Source organism: Copidosoma floridanum, unplaced genomic scaffold (assembly GCF_036245765.1).
Source record: "Copidosoma floridanum isolate Cflo_tuat_1 unplaced genomic scaffold, Cflo_Japanese_pri ptg000014l, whole genome shotgun sequence".
Lineage (NCBI taxonomy): Eukaryota > Metazoa > Arthropoda > Insecta > Hymenoptera > Encyrtidae > Copidosoma > Copidosoma floridanum.
Genome location: NW_028321891.1, coordinates 5,946,580 through 5,970,327, shown reverse-complemented (window position 1 = coordinate 5,970,327; position 23,748 = coordinate 5,946,580). Strand labels below are relative to the sequence as shown.

Sequence of the window (23,748 nt, the reverse complement as noted above, 5' to 3'; positions counted from 1 at the left end):
AGGGTAGACATTATAGGTACACAAACACTCTAATTAATTCATCGAGCCGGTAAAAATGTTTGTCCAGAGTCAAGAGCCTCCTCCTCCTCCTCCTCCCGCCTTCCTCCCTTTGCTCGGAGGTGCCCGTATTCACAGCCGCGGAGGCCCCAGGGGCTCCTGGGGAATAGGTGCGCCTCTTTCGCCGTCGTCACGCATCGTCCTACCCATCTCTTTTTTCTTCTCTTTTATCTCTCTCGGCGCATATGTCAAGCTATTTTTCCTTTTTTTTTTATTTGGCCTTTTTTTCCCCTCCACCCCACGGGGCGACAAGTACCCGGTGATCGTCAGAGCGCAGTCGGGACGCGATCGCCGCGTCGGCTCTTGCTCCCGATTGTTTTGTTTCTTGTACAATTACTCGTTTTTTGTTTTTCTTCCTTTCTTTCTTTGCTTTCTCGTGCTTTCTCGAGTATTGGAACATCCAACAGAGTGCTCCAGTTCAAAGCAGTAAAAGTTACTTTTTGCTTAAGTATACAGTAACGCGTTTCTTACCGATCAGCGAAACAAAATTCTTTTGGAAAAAAAAGAAGGGTAATCGCGTGTGGTACCTATACATCTCGAAGCAAAAAGCGTAAGTACATGGAGGGCAGAGGTGAAAAAACGTCTCCGGTGGCTCGGGAGCTGGCGCAGTCGCCCTCAGCGATGCACCGACCGATGCAGAGTATCCTCAGGGTGGACACCTACCAGTCGCGCGTCCACCGAGTCACTTCGCCGCGGCTGTTGGCATCGCAGGTAAGCATGGATACTATATGCCGATATTGCTTGATGATTGCGACGTGGGTACAAGAAAAGGGGCAAGAGGATAACGATCTCTAAAAATGTACCACAGAGAGGGACATCAGAGGGGGTTTTTAAGAAATTGATTGGTCTGTACGTATGTATACTGATGAAAATTGACGAGCCCTTCTTCGAAATCGTCAATTACACGGGTATCGGACACATTATTTCACCTGTACGCACCTTATCAAGAGCCGTGTATTTAACCATCACATTTGCTTGTCAAACAGAAAAAAAAAGAAGGGCAGCGAAATCGGTAAACGACGAATGATGAAAAGGAGGGAGGGTACCGAAAGGCTCGTCGTTCTTTGAAATAAACCAATTACCCAGAAAAGCAATAAATCGCCCTTCCCTCGAGGATATTATTATTATTATTATTTTTTTTTTTAATACATGTATAACCCACATGTGGAATCAAGAGTGGGCATACGTTTATATATCTCGTGACTTCCGCTTGTTAGGGAGTGCCGGAATTGTTGTATTATTATTATTATTGGTGTTGTTGTTGTTGTGTATACATCAACACTGAATTTCGTAATGGACAATTTCGCGCTTCGGCAGAAAAAATTCTACTCGTGATACCTATATTACACGAGACTCTGGTAAGTATATATTATACGCTCGGCCTTGACAAGCAACATATTACAAAATCCATTACATGTGGCGTATACACGTATGATGGCTTATTGTGACGCACGTAAATATACATCAACTTTGGAACGTATTTTGCCTTTTCATGTCACATAAATTTGTCACTCAATGTTGTAAAGTTGCTATTTTTCAAAAGTAGTCGAAATACATTTTCTACTAATGAATTGTGGAATGAAAAAAAAAAAAAAAAAAAAATATGATCCAAAAGTCTATTCGATCGCGCGGGTGATGGGCCATACACAAACCGATAATCAACCGGTCGCGTGTGTGGGTACTTGTAATAATTCAGCCGAATCCACGTAACGAAGAAACCCTCAAAGTCGGCGAGGAGAGAAAAAAATGAAATACCACCCTCGGTTGAATATAGATCACGAAACATGCGCGTCGCACGCAACGATGTATCAAAAGAACGGTGATTTTTTTGCCCCCTTCATACAGTGCCATGTCGTTCTGTTTTTCCCGAGAAACAGTATAGCTGCGTGCAACACGTCGCGCTCGCGTTTGTATATTCATAAAGCTCGTCGAGTGATTAGCACCACGAGGGGGTGTGGAAAAAATATACACTATACACGCGCTCGCCCGAGGCCTTTCGTTTCTAGATTCCCGTTTACGCTTCTTTTTTCCGTTGATTTGATTCAAGCTGGAATTTTTACCATGTCACCTGCACAAGGGTTATTCATTACTCCACTCGATCTTTCGTGCACAAATCAAATAAACGCACTTACCTACCCCCATCGGATCGACGCGCTACGGGAAGAAGATGAAAATAAAAATGCCCATCATGGCTTAGTTGTACGTAATCAAAGTCACAATGAAAAATCACTGTGAGTTTGTTGCTGATTGGCTCGCTAAATCTTCAGATGATGTTGTCTCAGAACCATATTCAATACACACCCATCGTGTAAAATCCAAGAGTAGGTTTTTTTATTTTCCATCAACTCGGTCGAACAACGGATAACTTACGTTTGAAAAAGGGTAATCATGCAAGCGCGTGAGGGCGCGGCGTCGGAAAGAAAAAGTCATCCCGTGAAAATGACAGTAGTGCCGGAGGAAGCGTAGGCACACACACCGAGCAAAAAGGTCGTTTATCTTGTTTTTCTCATTTTTTTCCTTCACCCCCCCCCCCTACCATTGTTATAATATACGTAATACACGGCAACTCTGAAATAACTGGTTGGCGCATTAGCTTCCCTTTCGCTCGGAAGGACCAATTGAAGTTTTTCCCCGTAAAAACCGTACAGTCATCGAATGAGATTAAAAACAAAACGAAAAAGTGAATTTTAAGTTTGCGTTTTCACAGTGTTTACAGGCAGATAAATAAAAGCGTGACCATACACGCGTAAAACAGAAAATGTATACAAGTAGAGGGAGTATATGGACTGGCGTGCGCGAAAAGAGCGCTCGGGCGCTGATTGCGGGTTGTCCGCAGGCGAGTAAAGTAATATAGCAGCGGCGCCTCGTCCCGTTTATGAGCGATGGTCTATGGGAGCTAAGGTGCGGCGGGTGATGAAGAAAACAAAAAAAAAAAATATGGGCCAAGCTCTGGGGTGGACGAGCAAAAGCGGCAACAGTAGTTGGGGGCGCGTGTCCGGAGATGGATTAGCTGCTTTGTGGCTTACTGGCGATACGTAAACACAAATATGTATGCGCGTACTTGGTAAACCGATCGTCACCACCGATCATGCCAAGTTATTATGTACGCTATTAAGAATCTCAGCCGATTGCTGCTGTTCCAGCATCAAACGGAGCAGCAACAAGTGCGTGTCTTTTCCTCTATTGTTTGTCGTTGTGATTTTTTAGTGGCGTTAAATCATGATACGTGCATGTGCAAATATAAAAAAAGGTGAGTTGCTTAAAAGCCCCCTCCCCCACCCACAGTTTTATCGGTTGCTTCGATCGTGATCGGTAAGGTATATCGGTAGTATATACACCCAAAATTGTTTTTTTTTTTTTTTTTTTTACAAGAAGTGGGTGAAAATTGTTTGTATCGTAATCACGAGTAATTTATAACACCACCATTATACATCAGTTACCGTGATAGCAATAATTAAGGGAACTCATGGTCCAAAAAAAATGTATTATTATTGATCGATGTAACAACGAAATTTGATGATAAAAAAAAAAAAGGTCGAGCCATCGTCGCCTCAGCCGTCGGTCGACAGGTTGTCGGTTACCTTCGCCATAGCCGAGCGAAGCTGCAGCAGCGACGGCCAGGAGGCGACCTCCCCCCCACCAGGACTGCCCCTGGCCAGTCCAACGAGTCCGAACTTTGACTTCAACGGTCAGCCCCGCAAGCGTATCGACACCATCGACTCTGGCAGTACCGGGAAACCTGACGGGCATCGGCTTGCCAGTATCGGTGGTTAGTATACATTAAATAGCTGCACCAACGGCCAAACGATAAAACACCACGTGTGTTATGTAGCCCTGGAAAGCGAAGAGGCGGCGGATGCGGACTACTCGGTATCGGCGAGCGCGATCATCCAGAGGCGCAACTCGTTGCGCCGGCCCAGCCGGAGGAGACGCCGGCCCTCCTCGCCCTTCAGTCCCGACTACGAGGGTGCGCTCGCCAGGCGACGCCGCTCCTCCGTTTACACCACCAGCTCCGGCGAGTGAGTACACAACACCTTTACACGGATCCTCTTGGTTTCATTAATTATGCGTGTACGTGATTGTGACGAGGGATATATTTCATGGCCAGTACTGCCATATCGATGATGGACATGGAGATGGTGCAGGTCAACCAGGAGGAGCAGATCTCGATGAACCTGAAGATACACAAGGACGTGCTGAGCGGGGCCAAGTCCCATCCCTGGCCGTTGTGCAAGAAACTCAGGCTTATCAGGCAGGCCAAGAGCTACATAAGGAAGCACGAGGGCGAGCTACAGGAACGGCTCGCCCAGACGCGCAGTACCAAGGACTACGTTGCTCGTACCAAGCTGCTGTTCTCCAAGGTACACAACCATTTGCGCGTGGCTTGTTTTTTTCTTTCAATATACCATATGTATAGGTGCGTTTATTAAGTTGTTTCGTTGCGATTGCAGAAGTGGCAGTACTTCAAACGAGAAGTGGTGAACTTTAAAACGGTCCTCGTGCCCTGGGAGAGCACGATCAAGCACATAGAGTCCCAGTTCGGCTCGGCGGTCGCTTCGTACTTTATCTTCCTGCGCTGGCTCTTTTGGTTCAACTTTGCCATTTCCTTCCTCCTCGTGGCCTTTGTCGCCATACCCGAGGTCAACAGCACAATGCGACAACCTCCCTCCCTCCCTCGCACATATAAAGTATATACACATAATATAACATAAATATGGGTATTTACAGTTGCTGGCCACCATGCGAAACACAACGATACCAGGTGAGCGCAAAAACATGCTGCCCGAGGAGCTCGAGCGCGCCGCCCATCCGCGCTCCATATGGGAATTCGAGGGCCACGTCAAGTACTCGCCCTTTTTTTACGGCTGGTACTCGGACAGGTACAAGAACAGCACCTACAACCAGCCCCTCACCTACTTTGTCGTACAAATCATCGTCTACACGTACAGCTTCGTGGCCATTTTGCGCAAGTGAGTGCTTCTTTTTTTTTTTTTTTTTTTTTTTCTTTTTCTTACACCTACATCAATTACAAATGTCAAACGTTCATTTGTACGTGAAATTTCGAGAATGGCCGAGAACTCGCGGATGAGCAAACTCTCGGAGAAGGAGGACGAGTGCGCGTTCTCGTGGAAGCTCTTCACAAGCTGGGATTTCATGATCGGTAACGCGGAGACGGCCCAAAACCGGATCGGCAACATCGTACTCGGCTTCAAGGAGGCCCTCGTCGAGGAGTCGGAGAAACAACGAGTCGCGCGCAAGTAACGACCAAACGACACGTCGTATTTATATACATTTATGCGTACAAACGACAATGATTCTCTCGCAGCTGGAAAATCGCGAGCATAAGGGTCCTGGTGAACGTCGTGGTGTTTCTGATGCTCCTCGTGTCTGCCTACGTCGTCGTCGAGATAGTCGATCGCAGCGAAAACAGTCACGAGGCCAATCTCAACTGGTTCGCCCAGAATCAAGTGAGCATCGTCCTCGGACTGATCACCTACGTTTTCCCCATTGCTTTCGAGATCCTAGGTATGATCGAGAGCTATCACCCGCGCAAACAGCTCAGGTTCCAACTATTCCGGTGAGCTTGCCATATATTATATTGTTTGTCTGTATACACTCATTACCTTTTAACACTTGTTCAATGAAAATAAATATATATGATATATGTACCTTTGGGGGTGGTTGTGTGCGTGTTGCAGCATCATGATCCTCAACTTGCTCAACATGTACTCCCTGATTTACGCGCTCTTCAAAAAAATCAACTCTTCGGTAAGACTCTTGGATTGTAAAACTATTTTGGCCCAAGCAAAATGTAAGCACATGTCATGTTCGTATCGAAGGAAGTAGAGCTCCAGAGTTTGAAGCCTAAGGTAAGCTCGAGCACGACGAGCACGTGCTACAGGAAGCTCGTGCAGTGCGAGCCGAGTGTCCTGGCCACGTCGGCGTTGGCCGTGATGAGCCTCGTCCTACAGCCCAACGTGTCATCCATCCCAAAATCACCAAACGCCACGACAAACCAGTCCGAACTGGGTCTCAGGTGGGTACATGTAATGTAACGCATTGCGACTGATTCAATTACGACCCTGAAATTGTGTTTTTTTTTCCCCTTGTTTCGGTAGCGAGGTTTACCCGACGTACGACTCCCCGAAGACGTTCGGCCTGGACGTGAACGACATATACTCCCTCCTGGGCGACGACGAGGACAGCGAGGGCCCAAAGAACTACATCGACTGGGAGAACAACGTGGTCTGGAGTTCGCTGAGCGTGGAAAACGACACCGCTAACGCGACGGAGGGGATGAGCAGCTCTTACGGGCCACCGAGGGCGGAGGACGGCTATCCCCACGTGGACTACGATTACGAGGGCTACTGGGACGAGGACAACCGGACGGAGGGATCCACCACGGAGCAGCCAGTGACGCCGGGAGTCGAGAGCTCGACTGCGAGGACCATCACTACCGACGAGCCTCCGACCGTGAGGCCGATACACGATGCACAGGCAGCGCCGACCACTGCCAAGGCCGTCCCGTCGACGACGCGGCTGGTGGGAGAGCCCTGCACCGGGAGGGTCGTCGAGTGCTACGAGCGAGTCTGCTCGAACGAGACTGGGTCGTCGGAGGAGGACTACTTGGGTATGCCTTTCAAGTGTATTTTAAATGTACCATGAATGATACGTTGCGTGAAACCTCCAGTGTCGAGGGCGCCGTTGGACATGACCACGCGACGGAAGCTCAAGAACCTCTGCTGGGAGACGATGTTTGGCCAGGAGTTGGCCAAGGTCACGGTCGTCGATCTCGTGCTGACCTTCATATCCGTGCTGGCGATCGACTTTGTTCGGGCGCTCATGGTGCGCTACTTCAACGATTTCTGGTGCTGGGACCTCGAGAAGCAGTTTCCCCAATACGGCGAGTTCAAGATAGCCGAGAACATCTTGCATCTCGTCAACAATCAAGGTTGGTGATGGGTGCGGTGTTACTGTCATGGTAGTGTGTTGTTGGGGCTTGAAGTTAATAATCAAGTGCTCGTCTCAGGGATGGTGTGGATGGGGATTTTCTTCAGTCCGGGCTTGATCCTCCTGAACCTCGTGAAACTCGTCATTCTGATGCATCTGCGCTCCTGGACCGTCGTCACGTGCAACGTCCCCCACGAAATTGTCTTTCGGGCCTCGAGGTACAGTAGGCGCATAGATTACATTTTTATACCAGCAATATTCAACTACAACTTTTGCATACGGGACCTGTATTTCTTTTAATTTTCTTAAATTGATCTGTGGCAGTAGCTCCAAATCGTAAGACCGTATATTATGTACAAAACCCCGATCTTTTGGCACTGCAGGTCAAACAATTTTTACCTGAGTTTGCTGCTGACGATGCTGTTTCTGTGTGTGTTGCCGGTCGGCTATGCCATCACTTGGGTCGAGCCGTCGTGGCACTGCGGACCATTTTCCGGTTACAAGAGAATCTACCATCTGGCGACAAAAAGTCTGCGAGACGCTTTGCCGACTTACGTGCTCGAATACAAGTAAGAACCGACCGAGCGATCTTAAAAATCGTTGCTTATGGTGTGGAAGAAAAAATAGTTGCTCACGGTTTTTATTCGGTTCTATTCTCAAGGATACTCGACTACATAGCGTCACCTGGCATTGTGATTCCACTGATTGTCTTGATGACTTTGGTGATTTACTATATGGTTTCGTTGACGAATTTGTTGAGGGAGTCAAACAACGACTTGAAGGTAGGGATTCTGTCACAAAGTTTTGCAAACGTCCTCATTTATTGTTGTTTTTTTTTTTTTTTTTTCTTTCAAAATAGATTCAACTGAGAAAAGAGCGCACGGAGGAGAGACGTAAGATGTTCAAGATAGCCGAGCAGAGACTGGAATCCAACGACAAGAACAAACAGTACGGCAAGTGGGGGAGCTTGGTGCCCCAGCTGAGCGTAGTTAAAAAGGGTATGTACAATATGTTACGTAAAAAAAATTTTTAAAATAGAGAATAAATCGTTTATCTGCGCATACAACAGCCAAAGAGAATCACGAGAATCAAAAACAACGTTCAAGCGATGATTCCGAGTACGGCGAAAACACGGAAGGTGAGCAAGAGTCCCTTCCCCACGATCAGCTACCAGCACCTGCAGCACCAGTTACCGATCTGCCAAAAGACAAAAGCGCGACGACATCGGTTGATAGGAAAAATACGTGCAGGGCAGGACCATCCCACGAATGCAGTGGGACCATTCCTCGAATACGCATTAGCGGCGAGGAGGAGCATGCTGGTGGTGACGAGCCGCTAAACTCGTTGGCCTCTGAACCTACAGACAAGGATTAAGTTGATACGGGGCAATCTATGCCTTGTGAATGTTGTACATAAACAAAGAAATACAATAAAAACCACTAATTTACATTGTGTTGAAATTATGTCGATTGTATTTACAAAATTATGTGCAGGTCCGTAATACTCAAATTGACTTTTTCATTTTAATGTGATTGTAATGTTATGAATACTGTTAATTATACATACATATTAGTGTAAATAAACTATATTCTGTGGTGCCTCGTGGGTTGGTTGTGCCTTACAGGTAAGACCATAGTATTTTGCACAAACTTAGCCGTTTTGTTAAAAGAAAAAATTTTTTATTCACAATACAATTACTATTTACAAAATCCAAAAAACATTTTTTATAAAAAGATTATTGAAAATCGGCCAGAAGTGCCACAAACATCGTGTAAAATTTTTTCCAAAAATTCGTTCTTATGCTACGCAAGTACAGATATAATATAATAAAAATCTGTTATAATATGATCTCTTATAGCATAATTTATTATTTTATACTTAATATTATTTGCACCAATGATTGAAAAAGTTGTCATGAACCTCGTTGCAGGTATATTTCATACTCAAGCTATGTACAAAATTTAATCTCTCAGACAAATTAAACCCAATTAAAAGCAACAATGGATACATTTAATTGGTTCAATCCAAAATAGAAGTATTGTATGTATTAAATATAATATTGATTGTAAATTAGAAAAATTAAACTTAACAAATAAATATATACACATTGATAAATTCATTAAATCAATTCCATTTCAATTTAAGTACTATTTATAATTGTATTAATCAAATGAACACTCACCAAGTTTTGTCACGATACTTCAGTAATCTCCCATTGGTAAAGCATTAATTTTCAAAACAATGCATCATCATTACTGACGAAGTGATGATAACATTGATTTTTTTCGCAAAATTTAATCTTTATGAAAAAAAACGACGTACGTGAAAAGCGTTGCGATTAAAAAGCCTTGTTTTCGACTTCTTTTTGTACCACAGCATCAGCAGTTGTTGTATCAATATCCGTGACAGAAACAATCAAATGCGAATCTCAAGAAGCTTGTATCTCGTCAATACTTAAGCGAGTAATAAAACGCAGCCTCATTTGTAAGGCAGGTCGCAACCTTCGGATTATCACATCGAGATCATTCTTCATCGAGTCACCTATGAACATGTACTTAATGTGGTAGCTATTAATTTATGGTTAAGGAAACCACTGAATTTCAATTGACGATTTTTAATTTTTCTGGCAAAAGGATACAATAAATCACATATCGGGTCCATGTGCTTAATATGCGTTTGTGAACAATTCACTTGATCAAGCATCATGTACAGCAACATGGTAGTTTCCAAGACAGACTTTTGAGACTTTTCCGAGTTAAAGCGGTTCAAAAGTGGACCCACCAAGTGGCAAACAAATAGCAATTGTTCTTCAGTCTTAACAATGGGTAGAAATTTTTCTTTCATTATTCTACAAAAGAAAAGTAATGTACAATGAACTGTTAACTAATTGAGACATTTAAATAGATCTAATACGAATTCTTACTGAGCCATAGTGACGATTTGTCCGAGTACAGCGTGATGCCAAATAGAATGAGCAAGAGCAATCATATAACTGTATTTATTTTCAAAAAAACTGTTATGCGTCAAATTAAAATTGTACAACTGGAATGGTGATAAATTGTCGTACTGCCAACTGGTCGAGCCTAAGCTCGTTATTGTGTCGACAAGACGATTGTGCAAAGTTGACCAGTAACATTCGGGCAGTGATGTCATTATTATGCCAATGCAGTTGATCCACAAATGGATTTCATCAGATGGAATTATCGTGTACCTGAAACCAAGTTTTAGATGTTTATTTTGTGTTGCACCACAAGTATATTTTTAAAATATACTTACCCCTTGGCTACTACGTCAAGCAAATTATTTGCAACTACGTTTGGAGCTACCGGTAGTGCCATCAGTTCAACGCACGTTACGTACAGTGTATGAGCGGTTGGATTGGGAAATTCGTTAAATCTCCAGTCTGTCGTTGGAAATTGTGCTCTACCTGATATAGCTGTAAAAATGATGGATTAAAATATCGTATTCATAATTTGTGTCATTACAATTTGTTCTTACTTTCAACTAGCCGTTGAACCAAACGAACGTAGTACTCTAATTCCGGCTGCCATTTGACGTCGTCATTTGGTCGAGCCATGTATCTTTGGTAAGCATCAGACAAAGCCCAGCCAGGTGCTCTGATTTCTCTTAGTGAGCCTAATATTGCTGTGACGAGGCGCTTTTTTAACGGTTGCTTATCTCGTAATTTTTTTTCATAATAATGCAAAGTGTTGTACAAATAAGTAACTGGCCGATCTAGAAAAACATCACTCAATCATATGATGATTCAGAAACACAATGGATACCCGAAAAAACTGGACTTACCGTGAAATCTATACAAACAACCCAAATGCTCTAAGAGCACTTCAAGGCTCTTGGTAACTTGCGGAATTTCAAGATAACGATGCAACACTATGTCGAAAACTGGTAGAAACCTCAAACAAACATTACCAAAGTAGGCCGGAAAAGTTTGGTACTGATTTGGGCTACCGGATGATTGTTCAATGAATCCTTCAGGAGCGAATTTCTCTGGGAACTTGCGATGAAAGGCCAAGTGCTTCTCATGCCAGTTTGACTGTTTCCAGTGGTCTGGTGAGTTTTCTTTGACAAACTCAACTACTCGATTGCGGAATTCCGCCGCCTTTAGCAGCAACAATTGTATTACAAAAAAACAAACCTGGGCTTCGTTACCTTCGAGAGTTCTGAGTGCCTGTCAAGTGAAAAACAAAATTTCGAAATACTTTTTTTGCAGTAAAAAAAAAAATGTACATTATTAAGCTTTTGCTTACCAAACATAAGACCAATCTATCAAACGTAACAATATTATACTTCCAAATCATGTCATTAATAGCGTCGACACTTTTGTTAACGTAACTACCATCACAAGCGCAACTTGAAACTTCAAAGACAATATAATCACAGAATCTCCGAAGATGGGTGGATAAAGCTCGAGCTCCAATTCTCTCTAAAATTCTAATAACGAAATAATATAACTAGATTTGAAGTAATAGTAAAATCACAGTGTTAATTCAATTTAACTAACTTGTAAATTATTGGATTGATACGATCCGTTTCTGCAATCATTTTCCATAAAAGACAAAGGAATAAAGGAGGTGTGTTTGGGACGGAAAAGTGAGCAATTATGTCATTTTCGTTGCTCATGGAAGCCCAATTTCTGTACTCTTCTTCAACAGCTTTCTAGAGATACAAACAATGTAAATAAGAATAATGTCATATGGTTAATAAATTTCGAGTAATTATCTATCTCACTTTTATCTGTTGCTTTTCTTCCTTTGGAATACTATTTTGTTGAAAAAATTCACTCAGTGTAGGCGGGAAGCACTGCAACGTATGATCTGCCCACGAGTGGGGTGTGTTTTGCATAATCGTATTAAGTAACTCCTTACACCATGTGCCACTAATACTATCTGATCCCGTTCCAGTTATGTGCATGGATCTGGCTAAGGTCAGTACCAAAGCTCTGTTGAGTTCCTCTGAATCAGCAGAGACGAGAGTTTTTGGTTCAGACAAGAATCTTGACAGATGCGGCTGAACTTCGGCTGAGCCTAGGCCAGTTATTAAACGCAGAGCAGTACTTTCAACGCTAAAAGTTCATGGGATTGAATTACGTACATCCAACTGTAGATTTTTTAAGTAAACAACACAAGATTCATTTACCAGAGATGAAGCTGAGTTTGATTAGTTTGTGGCACGGCGGCAAGACTGTGCAAATGACTCAGAATTTGTACTCTGTAGGTTGGCTGGATGTGATGCATCCTATAACTAAACATGTCCAAGAGCGTATAAAGTATACCCCAAGCATGAGCTTTAAAAACGGTCGGTAATAATTGATCTGCAAACAAAATACTCAAATTAGTTTTCGACATTCCAATCTTTTGGATTTATTTCATTTAAACCGACACATACTGATGAATTTTTTGATACCAATACTTTCGATTTCTGTGTACACTAATAATCTACTGTAAGTCTCAACAAGGGCCGGTGGCAGTGGCAAGTTACTTTTTGTTGAGGCTGATTTGGCCACATGTGTAACAATACTGTGTATTAAGCTCATTTTTACGTGGACGGTTAACGAATCGAGTATAGACATGGGCAGTGGAGCTGTGGGACTATTTGCCAGTGACGAATTATTTTGCAAACCTTGCAGAGGCTGCTGCTGCTGATTCTGCGACTGTTTAAAAATTATTGTTGCTATTCGAAAATTTTTCTAGATAAATCGAAAATTTTTTATCTTTTACCTTTTGTGTACCCAATACTGATTCTACCAGAACAGCCATTGGTCTCGTAAATAAATCATTACAAGTTGAATAAGCATTACACAATAATGTTATTCTATAATCTGAGCCCATGCAAAGAGACGTGTTTTGCAAGGCCATGTGTTGAATAAACCTAAAATTAGAAAGTAAATTAGACATGTGTTGATCATTATTTCAAAATACAAGTAAAATAATAAAATTCTCACTCGTGATGTGTTTTTAAATTGTGAGGAATAAATCTATGAATATTGGAATGATCTGTATGAGTCTTTTTTAAAAGATGTATCCAGATTGAAACAGCAGCCATTTGATGAGTGCATGCCAAATTGTTTAAATTTGGAACAGGCAGTGATTCTTTTTCAGGGTATAAAAGGTCATGCAGTTTAAAAATTGGTAAAAATATTGCAATCTGCAAAAATTGAAAAAAAAAATTAGTCTAAATTTTTAATTAAACGAATAAGTTGAAAACAATAATTACAGGCTTTCTTTGTATACTGCCAGAAATAAATTGAAGTAAAACCCACATGAGATGGTCCCGAGATTTCTTCCATTCTCTGCCAACAAGCTGTAATTGGCAAAAACAGTTTGCTGATTAGTACATCAGAACAACAAGGAACCAAAAGATATTGTAACAATGTTTTACCTTGTCGTGTATGGCAAGAACAAAACTTGGAAAAACAGCAAACTGTGCTAATACATAACAAATTATCAATGATGACAAGTGTAGCCACGGCCAATGATTTGTTGCCGCCTCTTCTGAGCCTTCTGGAGGTGTAGGTTCATTTTCTGCTTTTTCCATAGTTTTTATCACTAGCTCTACTAGCTGTTCTTCCAAAGCTGCACATTTTGTGATTTGTTGTTGAGTTTTGCTTTGTAGGCCTAGCATTGAACAAACCATGTCTCTGCTGTAAGGTTGCTCCAAAACATATCTTAAAAGCTCAGTCTGTGGTTTCAACATTTCTGCATCATAAGGAAGAAATCCTCTGAACTTAAATTGTAACGTATCACGTTCCAACACCCATGGAACCACCAAGTGATCTCCATACCCTGAGTGTTCAACAACTGGCAACATTTTTGAATGGCCAACAATCGAAATCATTTGTACTACATGTCGAAAACTTTCTATAAAGTTTGATATCAATTTTTTTAGCTATAAAAAAAATGTCGTTTTAACATAAACTTTTGTATTTGATATAATTTTACTGTGATGAATAAGATTTACCCAATGAGGCCACTCATTGTTCTCCGGAAGTTTCTGAAGCTCATTGATTATCAAATAACTAGGCAACAGACACGCATTCCTGTCAAATATGTACTCAATCAGATTTTCCAAGACCCTCATCTGAGGTTGTACCGAAGCATCCAGTCTAGTAGGCAACGAATGAGCTTTTTCTTTACATGCCTAAAACAAAATGTAGACATTATTTTTCATCATGTTAGTAAGTCAAAATGAAAAAAAAAATAAACAAAATCTATCAACACTACCTTCATGATTTGTCTGACACCCTTGTAATCAACACCACCAATTATACGTCTGATCAAAGTGAAACACTTGATCCAAAACTCTTCATTTTGATATTGCAACTTGTCACAGCTCAATATACAATCGCAAACCAACCTGAACGAAAAAAACAATAAAAAACATTGCCCATCATGGAAATGTAGGTACCAATCAACAACTTACTTGGCAGGCAGAACATTGGTTGAAACCATATTTTCCAACAGCGATAGTATTAAATGCATACGTTTGCAATTGGTCGTGTCTGCCAGGGTGTGCAAAAACTTTCGTATGGCGTTTTCTTGCTGCTCTGGCGTCAGACTCAACATAGCAGTTGTAAGTTCTCCCTGCCATCTCGTTAGCTTCTCTTTTTCGTTGCTTGTGTCGTGCACTATGATGCAGCTAAACGCCTCTTCTATAGCTTCCACCCTCTAGTCACACAATCACGATTTTAATAGCAAGCATAAGTTTACTTGGAAAATAAACAAATGACAGGTAAACAGAGAATTAAGTATACTCACGAGAATCTCATTAAGGATGCTAACGATCTGCGACTCGTTGCCCATTTCGTTTACTATACCTTTATGACATGTTACCTGTAGTAACAGTAGTTATTTAATTAATTTCTTTCACAAAGAGAAAACCTTAACATTATTAATTTTTAGATTTTCGAGCCAATGCACAAGTCCACGAATACACGCACACCGTGCGCACACACTATCAAAATATAAGGTTACGTCCACTCAGGACTCTGAAATTAACTATATATAAATATAGCGACTATATGTAAGTTGCAGCTGTTGAACATTTTGCTTTTTGCCAGCACCGGCGAATTCCATCTTTGCCGCTTTTAATACGAGTTAGTCTTTTATGAGCTACTATTTTTTCCAAATAATCGATACTTAACAACTCAATATAAGTATTTTACAACATTCCCTGTGCAGTGTAATAAACTGAACTAATACATGCAAAGGGTACGAGATATTGTAGGTTTGTATAAATTTTTAATTACAAATCATTCAGGATATTGTAGATTTAAGTAGAGGGGCGGGGGACAGCGGCTGACCGCCACCGACAGTCATGGGTTGTATGTATTCCGCAAATGCTGCCACAGCAGTTAAAAGTTTCGTAGGTCGTGGTGTGGTAAGGCCGCATGGTCGGGCGGCGCTAGCGTCAACATGTACTAACTGTCGATGGGTTCCGCATGTCAACAAACTTCGATATTTTTTACTGTTGACAACAACTCCGAAATATCGGATGGCATGGGAGTGAAAACAGTAAAAAATATCGAAGTTTGTTGACATGCGGAACCCATCGATAGTTAATTAGTACAGGTTGACGCTAGCGCCGCCCGACCATGCGGCGTTACCACGAATACCAAGACCTACGTAACTTGCACAGTTTAGGCTCTAGAGCCATTTAATCACTTATAAACCAGCCGCAACTTTTGAAATAGATACAAAATAAATAGTTAACGATGTTTGTGCTACTTGCGGCAAATTTGCAGTGTATTTTTTACACGAATATCGACCTCCTATATATTTATACTTTTGGGTAATAGATAAATTGTAAACTTGCCGCAAGTAGCACAAACATCGTTATCTATTTATTTTGTATCTATTTCAAAGGTTGCGGCTGGTTTATAAGTGATTAAATGGCTCTAGGGCTAAACTGCCTAAATCTCTCCTTCAGAATTTCAGAAGCAATTTTTGGCCAAAAAAATCTTGACCGCTAGATGGCGTTGATCCAAATGATTATTACTACTAACAGTAGAGCCATTTTATTAATTATAAACCAGCCGCAACTGATTTTGTAATATATAAAATAAAAAGTTAACGTTGTTTGCACTATTGGCGGCAAGTTTACAATCTATCTTTTACACGAATATTGACTTCTTATATATTTACACTTTCGGGTAAAAGATAAATTGTAAACTTGCCGTCAATAGTGCAAATAACGTAAACTTTTTATTTTGTATTTATAAAATTAGTTGCGGCTGGTTTATAGTGTACTAAAATAGCTCTACTACATCAAGTAGTTCAGTAGTAAAAATCATTTGGATCAGCGCCATCTAGCGGTCAAGATTTTTTTGGCCAAAAATTGCTTCTGAAATTCTGAAGGAGAGATTTAGGCAGTTTAGCCCTAGAGCCATTTAATTACTTATAAACCAGCCGCAACTTTTGAAATAGATACAAAATAAATAATTAACGATGTTTGTGCTACTTGCGGCAAGTTTGCAGTGTATGTTTTACACGAATATCGATCTCCTATATATTTATACATCTGAGTTATAGATAAATTGTAAACTTGCCGCAAACAGCACAAACATCGTTAATTATTTATTTTGTATCTATTTCAAAAGTTGCGGCTGGTTTATAAGTGATTAAATGGCTCTAGGGCTAAACTGCCTAAATCTCTCCTTCAGAATTTCAGAAGCAATTTTTGGCCAAAAAAATCTTGACCGCTAGATGGCGTTGATCCAAATGATTATTACTACTAACAGTAGAGCCATTTTATTAATTATAAACCAGCCGCAACTGATTTTAAAAATACAAAATAAAAAGATAACGTTGTTTGCACTGTTGGCGGCAAGTTTACAATTTATTTATTACCCGAAAGTATGAATATATAGGAAGTCAATTTTCGTGTCAAAGATACATTGCAAACTTGCCGCAAACAGCACTTACAATATTAAATTTTTATTTTGCATTTATAAAATTAGTTGCGGCTGGTTTATAATTAATTAAATGGCTCTACTGTAAGTAGTAATAATCATTTGGATCAACGCCATCTAGCGGTCGTGATTTTTTTGGCCAAAAATTGCTTCTGAAATTCTGAAGGAGAGCTTTAGGCAGTTCAGCCCTAGAGCCATTTAATCACTTATAAACCAGCCGCAACTTTTGAAATAGATACAAAATAAATAATTTACGATGTTTGTGCTACTTGCGGCAAATTTGCAGTATATGTTTTACACGAATATCGACCTCCTATATATTTATACTTTCGGGTAATAGATAAATTATAAACTTGCCGCAAGTAGCATAAACATCGTAAATTATTTATTTTGTATCTATTTCAAGAGTTGCGGCTGGTTTATAAGTGATTAAATGGCTCTAGGGCTTAACTGCCTAAAGCTCTCCTTCAGAATTTCAGAAGCAATTTTTGGCCAAAAAAATCACAACCGCTAGATGGCGCTGATCCAAAAAATTATTACAATAACTTACAGCAGAGCTATGTAATTAATTGTAAACCAGCCGCAACTAATTGCATGGTTACAAAATAAAAAGTTAAAGTTGCTTGTGCTATTTGCGGCAAGTTTAAAATATATCTATCACCCAAAATTTGACCTCCAAAAGTACAGATATTCTACTTAAATGGTTTAATAAAATCGACCATACGGCACTACTTAGTAGTGATTACTTTCATTACTACACATAACTTCACGTATGTCTTACACCGTGCTCTCTTTACCAGAATAATAAAATTAGAGGCTATAGGTATATTCCGCAAATGCTACCAGCAGTTAAGTGTAGGTCGTGGTAACGCCGCATGGCCAATAACCCTAGAATCTAGGGTTTTTTCAAAGACGGATCTCCTAGAAAATAGTTTTGCGTAAGTCCGTGAAATCCGTAACGCTAGATGGCGCTGGTTGTAACCTAATGTGCGCGTATAACGTGCCTCTGTAGTCTCTGTACATGTTTATGTATTATTCTATTTTTGATAGTGTGTTACTTTGCTTCTTTTTGTATCATTTCTATGTCTGCTGAGTCTGCTCTGCTGCTCCAAAAGAGAAACATTTGGAGCGAACACTTTTTTTTCGTCATATACACGTAATATATACTTAAAAGTAATGTATGCTTAGAACAAGCGAGCACAGTGATTTTTTAATAATCCTTGTTGCAAGTTTTTTCTCAATAATAATCTTTTAAGATGAAACACGTCGGGTGGACATGGCTGCTTTTGTTTGGATTCGTGAACTTTGGTGAGTTTGTAAATTGTTCGACAGCCTCTCATCGATTGTTACAGTGAATCATCGTTAGTTGATGATTTTTGCAATTTTGAGAAAAACCATCATTGTACGAAAGTATTTTTTTTTTTTTTTTTTTTTTTACAGCTGCTGCAACTCGAGTTAAGGACATGTTATACATGCCAATCAACGGAGCTGCAGCTTGTTTCAGAAAACACAATGGGACTCATCAGTTTGGCTGTTCATGTAATTATTACATCTGTCGATTCTCTAACCTGATAATTAACTATCCTTTCATAATTTTCAGCTAGTAGATCGGGAAATGTTGGGGCTATTCATTTCGTGGAGAACGAGTTGGATATACAATGGCTGGAAAAAAATAGTACTGCAGGACCTTACATGATTGTTCTGTCATTTGATATGTTTACTTTGGAAAATTTAAAAAGATTCGCTATCTCAAACAATGTAAACGGTGTACTCTTGACCAGGAACATGAGCCTAGATCGTCCAGCCAGTTATTCTCCAGAAGACAGTTGTCCCAATAGATATTCCGGGTACAAATCGTGTGACAAACCGTGGAATCCTTATGGTTCTTCAATACTTTTGGAAGACTGGCCATTCCCAATGTTTTATGTACAGGTGAGAGAATCAAAATAAAATTTATGAATTTTTAAAAAAATTTTTCATTTATAATGCAACATAAATATTTGCTTTAGGATCAAGAGATGCTGAAGCAAATTAAAGCCTGTTACTTAAAATACAATTACAACAACAGGGATAAGCAAGCTCTGAGATCGCTGTGTGCACTTGAGATGAGAGCCTTTATGTTTGCTGCCGTGAATTCGGAAACGTGCATTAGGAGAGGCAGTGTGTCCAGTATAAATTTCAATACCAATATACTCTGCAGTCCTCTTGGTGATAAAAGTATCCACTGGCCAGCTGGCCCAATGACTGATAATGTTAAAGATGTTATTATGGTTATCGCAAGACTAGATGCCAATGCTCTGTATGAAAATTTAGTGCCTGGAGCTGGCAGTACTGTCACAGGGTTGGCCACTTTGATAGCCACTGCTACTTACCTTCATTCCTTAAAACCTTCACTTCAAGGTAAGTGTGATTTTCCTATTTGAGATTAACAAATTCTAAAATTTAAAATATGCCCTTGTTTCAGGTACAAACGTCGTATTTTCACTTCTGAACGGAGAAGCATTAGATTACATAGGATCCAGCAGACTGGTTTATGACCTTGTACAAGGTAATTTTGTAGCGATAGGTGGCAAAACCATCAAGTTTAATCAGATAAGCTCTGTTATCGAGCTAGGGCAGCTGGGTGAGGGTAAAATTCACTTTCATGCAAGTAATTTCAAAAATAGTTCAATGTTGGAAAATTTGAAAAAGAATTTGGATGCGGAGATCCTCGAAGGCAGCGTTCCTCCTGCTTCTATTCAGAGTTTCTTAAGAGCCAACTCTAGCATGCCGGTTGTCGTTGTAGCTAATCACAATGAGACCTTTACCAATAAATATTACAACAGTCTTCTCGATGACGCGGATGGGCTGTTATACTCGAGGTGAAAATTATTTCAAAGATTACAAATAACATATTTTTTATCATTTATGCATTAAAATGAAATATAGCTTTCATTTTATTCGTCTTTTGTAGTGAGAAGCCCGAAAAAAAATTGGAGAAGAGTCTAGCTAAAATAGCAAAAAGCCTTGGAGATGAGCTTTACCGCGTAATAACTGGCAGGGAAACATCGGGAAACCTGACATTTGTCGAGGATATCATGCGAGAGCTGCTGCCTTGCTACTTGGAAAGCGCAGACTGTCGTATGTTTCATGCAGCCTCACGACCAGGAACTTATGTTCCCAAACGAGTACTACCTATGTACGTGAGCGTGATGAAGTCCGAAAACGACGTAACGACACTTACTGGACAATTGCTAGCTCTACTTACCGGAGAAAAGTTGCCTGAGTTGAATATCGATGCCTGTGTAGAGAAACATTTTATCTGGCTGGCTGGTTTTGATTCTAATAGAGATGGAGTTTGCGTTAATTACACAGCTAACTATAGTTCGGCTGTCAGTCCTGCCTTTATTATCGACGGTACATGTTTCTCCAATTTGACTATTTAGGTACATGAATGACCAAAAATCAAACAAAATAATCTTTTTCTTACAGGCTATGATATGAAGTCGGGAATTTACTCGACGTGGACAGAATCAGTTTGGACAGCGCTTAAGATGAGGATGTTCTTAAAACCGTCAGCAGCAACAGAAAGACTTAGCTTTATTCTCGGAAGCAGCATTACTGGGGTATCATTTATTCTCGTGTGGTTCGTCACATCCCGAGCGGACGTTTTATTCAATACGGGGTAAATTATTACCATCAATTTTTTTGTTAATTATTAAAATAATTTGACATTATTAAGTATAAAAATTTTATTTTATAGGTCAGTAGATCTCTAGGAGTACGAGATGGATTGTCTATCATCCGCAAGTTCCGACTTTAGGGAAACCGAGCCTTTTATTTAAACTAGTCCGAGGATCGATGGATTACACTTGTGAATCAAAATTGACTTGGACGTCAATAAATGTTACTTACTCTTCGTGCTATATTTTTTAAATTCACTCTCATCATTGTTCCATTTGCGACTGTACCTTTGCATTTGTAATGAGAATGTTAATCTAACTTTGTAATGTAATTTTTAGATTTTTACTCGAATTTAGCACATGCTAGGATTGCGTCAGTATTAGCGTATGAAAACACCTGAGCATAGTTGAGAATTTTGTACAACAAAAGAAAAAATAATAATGTGCGTCTTGATACGTTGGTAATGAAAAATCATTAGTTTTAAATTTTTTATAATTAATAACGTTGTATAATTCATTCCCTGTTGAACAACTTTGACTGAAATATTTTAATATTTAAATAATCACTGTTCACTTCAATTGAAAAATCAAATTAACTACCTGTTACAGCGAATTAAAATTTATTAATTACTTTGTTAAGATTAACTTTACAAAGTAATTTGAAGTAATTTGAAGTAATTTGTCAAAGATCGAGAATTTGAGATTTTGTAAATAATTTCTATATAAATATACATATACATACTTTTAATAATGTCAGCTGTTTATTTTATTACTTATGTTAAACCTTACGTGAAGTATCTACATTGAGATTTCAGACACTAAATCCATGAATAGGAAAGATAAATAAAATTCAACGTATGCAAGCATTTATGGCAATAATTTATTGAATAAAATCAATTAACAAGGCGTAGATTTACACGAGAGAGAATCGATTTACTTGCTTGATGCCTTGTTTAATGCGTAATGCGATAAGAAAAGTCTACGTATACGTTTAGCGAGAACTTTTCATATTTTTTTCATGTTTGGAGCAAGAAATGGCCCAGAACCTACGAAGACGAAAATTCTCTCTTGTCTTTGCACAAAAATCGGAATCGTATACACATATATTTGCGACCACAATTCGTACAGACGTGTTGTTTTTTATTATTTTTTTTTTTTTCCCCAGTTACGGAAGAACTTAACTGGAAGACTAAACATATTTTTTTAAAAAGTTTGTGTAAAAAATAACAAAATCACAAGAAAAAACAGGTACATACATACATACATAAAAATCATTTGAAAAAAATCCTACGCTTTCTAGACCATTCTTCCAATACAGTTTGCGTTTGCTTTTTTTTTATTCTTTTTTTTTTTCTTTTCATTAAATCGAAATTCTTAGGCAGGAGTCTTTTTTTCTAAAGTATCATCAACATACGCATATCCGTTTACTTGGTAGCACACATGCTTCTTAGGACGAAATTTTATTTAATATTAATTTTTATTTCTTGACAATTATAATTATCGCTTCTTCACACACATGTACGCATGGACAGAGAGACATTGCAGGTCTCGTTCAATTTCTCTATTTCTTCATCGTTATCCAGCATAGGACGAGTTTTTGAAAAACTTTGATGTATCATTGAAGTACTACTATACGTTGAAAACTTTTTTGAGCCAAACAATAATAATTAAATATTGCTTTCAAAAACTCTCATCGTCGCACCATCCCTCACACTTACTCGCTCTAAGTATTACGATGCAGCAAGTTTGCGATTCTTTTCTTTATTGTTTCAAAACCATTCATTTTTCAATCCATTTATTATTCATTTACTTTCCATTTTAATTTTCTGTTCAAGTATACAATGATTTTTATCATTAATTATTATTATCATTATTATTACTATTATTATTGATAATTATGAAGTAGGAGGCTGGGCACCGCCCACCGAGTTTATCACAGTCGTCTGGTGCCGCAGCACATACGTATACGTGGTTTTCAGCCTTATGACCTACCTCCTTAACTGCTATACTGTTTATTTAAACTCTAAAATTTTTTTCTGCTTTCCAAATTTTATTTTTAATTTTTTCCAGTAGCAAGCACATCTCTTCGTCCTCTTTTACAATTTCCCAATATTTATTTATTGCTGACCGCCGAATGAGTTCGACGATTATTTTCTTAAATTTAAATTTGCTATCTCTTCGATTTTTTTTCGTCGTACAATATTTTTGCGAGACAAGACACGCCAAATAAAGCTCTGAAACATGACAGTAAGACGTAAGGTTTCGTGTGGTAATTCCTGTATCTCTGTACAAAAGGAAAATTTGAGGGTATCGTTTTCAACGCCATTACACTATAGATGATAAAAAAGTAACAGAGCCATTTTTTCTCGTTCATCTCTCTTCCATTGTGTCTTGTCTATTGGAAAATCAAATCCTTTTTTTTTTTCTTACAAGAGCTAGAATCGTCAATAATTGTCAAAAGGACTCATGTACATGGCTATTACGTATTTCCTTGTCGTATTCACAAGCAGTACCCACATTTTGCGCATCGTATTTTAGTACAATATTCGAGAAACACTTTTTAACGCGATTTATTTAAGAATATCTTTTTAGTTATGTTGTTTTTTTTCGAGCCTTTTCGTTTACAAAAAATGTTTTAGAGATGAGGCCCACTCACTTGACACTTCAGCACTAAGAGCACAAGTAACTTCAGCCATTAACATATCGTAGTTAATAACAAGCCAACACAGTAAGAACAAATTTTGGAATTTTTGATCGGTTCGACAATACACCAATCATTTATTTTCGTTACCAGTTTCTATATTTAGAACTCCTCTTTATTTTCCAATCGAATAATGAGATACATTTTCAAGTGACAAAAATTTAATGTTCACTGGCTTTTATATAATTTCTTGTCAACAGCTTTTATTTTTTACGCAATTTATCAATCAATACAATAATTATTAATGTTTATTATTTACATCAGGTGCAACGCAGAAGCCGACACCGTATCATTTATTATTTTTTATTATCTAGCTTCCGCAGAGTGCGTGCACGAAAGATGACACTAAGAGTTTAAAAATATAATCATCATGTATTTTTATAAATTTATGTATATATATATATTTTTTTTTATGTATATTATTCATTTCAAATAGCAATTTTATTAGC

General features: G+C 39.2%; 3 protein-coding genes across 4 annotated transcripts; 2 read left to right on the top strand and 1 right to left on the bottom strand.

Annotated features, from left to right (window-relative positions):
* Positions 1–615: 615 nt before the first annotated feature.
* Positions 616–8,382, top strand: LOC106641066 (transmembrane channel-like protein). Its single transcript, XM_023392563.2, has 17 exons — positions 616–768; positions 3,592–3,817; positions 3,890–4,076; positions 4,166–4,418; positions 4,509–4,697; positions 4,786–5,027; positions 5,124–5,315; positions 5,384–5,635; positions 5,757–5,826; positions 5,898–6,094; positions 6,177–6,688; positions 6,749–7,009; positions 7,088–7,226; positions 7,392–7,577; positions 7,670–7,790; positions 7,868–8,010; positions 8,049–8,382. Exons 1-17 carry the CDS (start codon positions 616–618, stop codon positions 8,380–8,382), a joined length of 3,657 nt encoding a protein of 1,218 aa, XP_023248331.2.
* A 344-nt stretch (positions 8,383–8,726) lies between these two features.
* On the bottom strand, positions 8,727–15,219 carry LOC106641073 (mediator of RNA polymerase II transcription subunit 23-like). 2 transcript variants are annotated; one of them, XM_014355298.3, is made up of 19 exons: positions 14,784–15,219; positions 14,449–14,693; positions 14,250–14,382; positions 13,987–14,166; positions 13,408–13,914; positions 13,243–13,329; positions 12,971–13,173; positions 12,747–12,897; positions 12,415–12,673; positions 12,166–12,340; positions 11,758–12,091; positions 11,531–11,685; positions 11,277–11,460; positions 10,813–11,197; positions 10,507–10,743; positions 10,285–10,444; positions 9,932–10,219; positions 9,647–9,856; positions 8,727–9,575 (listed from the first exon to the last, which is right to left on the bottom strand). In XM_014355298.3, the coding sequence occupies exons 1-19, from the start codon at positions 14,826–14,828 to the stop codon at positions 9,437–9,439; spliced, it is 4,077 nt and encodes a 1,358-aa protein (XP_014210784.1). In that variant the 5' UTR covers positions 14,829–15,219; the 3' UTR covers positions 8,727–9,436. The 2 variants fall into 2 exon arrangements, with proteins under 2 accessions (XP_014210784.1, XP_014210785.2); XM_014355299.3 differs by having other exon boundaries at positions 8,728–9,575; positions 12,415–12,679.
* A 2,798-nt stretch (positions 15,220–18,017) lies between these two features.
* Nct (Nicastrin) lies at positions 18,018–21,227 on the top strand. Its single transcript, XM_014355334.2, has 8 exons — positions 18,018–18,244; positions 18,377–18,475; positions 18,537–18,868; positions 18,946–19,336; positions 19,401–19,797; positions 19,890–20,332; positions 20,408–20,600; positions 20,679–21,227. Exons 1-8 carry the CDS (start codon positions 18,193–18,195, stop codon positions 20,692–20,694), a joined length of 1,923 nt encoding a protein of 640 aa, XP_014210820.2. The 5' UTR covers positions 18,018–18,192; the 3' UTR covers positions 20,695–21,227.
* Positions 21,228–23,748: the final 2,521 nt, after the last annotated feature.

Excerpts from the sequence above, each read along its gene's own strand:
- LOC106641066 (XM_023392563.2), top strand. The coding sequence starts at position 616 with ATGGAGGGCAGAGGTGAAAAAACGTCTCCGGTGGCTCGGGAGCTGGCG. Across the intron at positions 3,818-3,889 it reads TGACGGGCATCGGCTTGCCA|CCCTGGAAAGCGAAGAGGCG; the intron begins GTATCGGTGGTT and ends TGTGTTATGTAG. Across the intron at positions 7,791-7,867 it reads AGTCAAACAACGACTTGAAG|ATTCAACTGAGAAAAGAGCG; the intron begins GTAGGGATTCTG and ends CTTTCAAAATAG.
- Nct (XM_014355334.2), top strand. The coding sequence starts at position 18,193 with ATGAAACACGTCGGGTGGACATGGCTGCTTTTGTTTGGATTCGTGAAC. Across the intron at positions 18,245-18,376 it reads GTTTGGATTCGTGAACTTTG|CTGCTGCAACTCGAGTTAAG; the intron begins GTGAGTTTGTAA and ends TTTTTTTTACAG. Across the intron at positions 20,333-20,407 it reads TCCTGCCTTTATTATCGACG|GCTATGATATGAAGTCGGGA; the intron begins GTACATGTTTCT and ends TTTTTCTTACAG.
- LOC106641073 (XM_014355299.3), bottom strand. The coding sequence starts at position 14,828 with ATGGGCAACGAGTCGCAGATCGTTAGCATCCTTAATGAGATTCTC. Across the intron at positions 13,174-13,242 it reads GCAGTATACAAAGAAAGCCT|ATTGCAATATTTTTACCAAT; the intron begins GTAATTATTGTT and ends CAATTTTTGCAG. Across the intron at positions 12,341-12,414 it reads TGGTATCAAAAAATTCATCA|ATCAATTATTACCGACCGTT; the intron begins GTATGTGTCGGT and ends TTTTGTTTGCAG.